The 2,359-nt window shown below is 33.4% G+C and overlaps 1 protein-coding gene across 1 annotated transcript in view; it reads left to right on the top strand.

Annotated features, from left to right (window-relative positions):
- The first annotated feature begins 665 nt into the window (after window positions 1-665).
- LOC109084950 (1-phosphatidylinositol 4,5-bisphosphate phosphodiesterase beta-4-like) overlaps window positions 666-2,359 on the top strand; it is a 347,521-nt gene continuing 345,827 nt past the window's right edge. The window contains 3 exon segments of the mRNA XM_042743066.1: window positions 666-707; window positions 1,574-1,633; window positions 1,931-2,074. Coding sequence (XP_042599000.1) covers window positions 693-707; window positions 1,574-1,633; window positions 1,931-2,074 — 219 coding nt within the window. The 5' untranslated portion in view covers window positions 666-692.

Genomic DNA, 2,359 nt, shown 5'->3' with positions numbered 1-2,359 from the left:
GCGTTAAATTAAGAGTTTTTGTTGTTGTTGTTTTTTTCCTGGTTTATGATATGTTTAAAGTAACGTGGCCTGGACGCCGGCCGGCTTTAATCGCAGAGGACACTGTGAACATCTGTGTTCTCAAAGACACTCGTCCCGTGGGAGCGTTCTCTCAGCCTGGAGAAGTTTATCTTGGAATAAAAGTTTTCTGGAAGGATGTATTCTCATGAACGACGTGTCAGAGACTGGATCTGAGCTGTTAAATCAGCGTACAGATTTCCCATGAGGCTAAAGGACTTTCAGAGTCCACCTATACAGAAATGAAATTCCAGCTTCATTTGTTTGTTATCATTATATCTTTTGTATCTCTCAGACAAAGGATGCAGGGATGGAATGCTGATTGTGTTGACTTTATGAAGAGGTGGTTATTTTACTCTGTTTACATTTTCCCAAAGATGCAGCGGGGAAGTTTATTTAGCAGAAGACAAATGGCTCTGCTTTCTAATTTGGTGAAGTTTCTCAGTGTACTGAATCCTTTATAGGAGCTGTAGTTTGTAAATGTTAAGCTACCGCAGCTGTTGCGATGTACTAACAACAAACACGTTTCAGAGGAAGCTCAGTGTTGTTTCTGCTTCTGTTTCAGGATCCGTTTGTCTTGAATCGAACTTCTGTTTTGCTGGGTGGATGCTTTTGGATTCTTCCCTGGCCCATTGATGAGCGAGGGAAAGGTTGAAACTGTGTGAGGATGTAATGCATTCTGGTTTCTGGCAGTTCATGGTTGTGTATCAATTTATCATTAATGCATTAAAGAAGTATGTGCTTCAGTGGTGATGTGAAGGGTCCGTATTTCCAGAAAACAAAGCCACACCAGGTCAAGATCGCATTTTTGAGGTTAAAACACACACACACACACACCTGCACTGGGGCCTGTTTCACTTAAAAACAAGTTTACTACATAAGTCAGGCTTGTTTCCAGTTAGTCTAAACTTATTTCTGAACCAAATCAACTAACAATAAATCATAAACCCGGCTTATTTGGTGAACTTGTTTTATGGTGCGCTCGTAAATCCTCATTTAGTATTACATTCATAAACCATGTAAAAAATACACATACTGTTATTAATGTAATAGTATAGTGTTTAATTGGTTTACATTGGTATATTTGTCATATTTAATTGAGTTATTTATTTTTTATTTTTTTTTTTTTGCTATTTTTATATTTTTAAACTTTATAAAAAAATGAGAAATGCTGCATTGACAAAATAAGCTGAAACAAATAAAAAAATATATATATATTTTTGTTTTTTTATGTTTTTTTTTCAGTTAAAGTTTATTTTATTTACCTTTTTTTTACACATTTTTTTTTTTTTTATTTTTTTATTTTAGCACATCAAGTTAAACTAAGTAAGAAAATGAAAATGTTAGCTGAAATAAAAAGCACTTTTTTTAATGATTTACTTCATTTAATAACATATTAAAATTACATGTGCCTTAGACTCATGCATTCAAAAGCAAACTCTTCTACTGTAAGCGCAAGGGATTGTGATCAAATCTTGCTTATGGAATTGTGATTTGTTTCATATTTGTTTCTTAGGAGGGTCAAGTTTTAGAGTTTTCCCTTATCAACAGCATACGAGATACCAGTGTGCCAAAGGTACAACTACTAAATTCAACATGAAACTCTATTTACTTCATTATTCATCTTCTAGTTTTTATTGTAATGATTATAAATGATTCATCACTGCACTTTATTCTAAAGAAAAAAAGGTCTGTAACTTAATAACAGTCCTGAAACTGATTCAATTTAAATGCATTTAAATATATTGTTTCATTTGTTTTTGAATGTTTTTCATTCATTTATAGTGTTATAAATGTGTATTTTGATGAGGTTGTGTCGTGATTTGAGAGCTAATGGTGATTTGTTCATTTTGTGTTCGTGAACGTTCTGTAGGACCCAAAGATCCTCTCGGCGCTGGAGGCCGCGGGGAAATGTGAGAGTAACCTGGAGGACAGAATCATCTGCATATGCAGCGGCACGGACCTCGTTAACCTGAGCTTCATGTACATGGTCACACAAAACAGCAGCACTGCTAAGGTACATCATGAGCAGAAATAAAAGATTATGGATGGAGTAATTATTTTGGATTCTGTTAAACATGTTCAAATGTCTTCAGCCACATTTGGCCCTGATTTTACATTTAATTAAAAAATGTGTGTTTTTCCTGGACTGTCACATTCTAACATGATATCTGGTATAAAAATAATGTGGAATATATTTACTTTACAAATTGTGTAAAAACATATATACGTATGTATTAAATATGTAAAATATATTTCTAAAATATAAAAATTATGTACTATGTATTAAATATGTAAAATA

The sequence above is a fragment of the Cyprinus carpio genome, chromosome B17, assembly GCF_018340385.1.
Source record: "Cyprinus carpio isolate SPL01 chromosome B17, ASM1834038v1, whole genome shotgun sequence".
NCBI lineage: Eukaryota > Metazoa > Chordata > Actinopteri > Cypriniformes > Cyprinidae > Cyprinus > Cyprinus carpio.
This window is presented reverse-complemented; position numbering and strand designations above follow the sequence as displayed.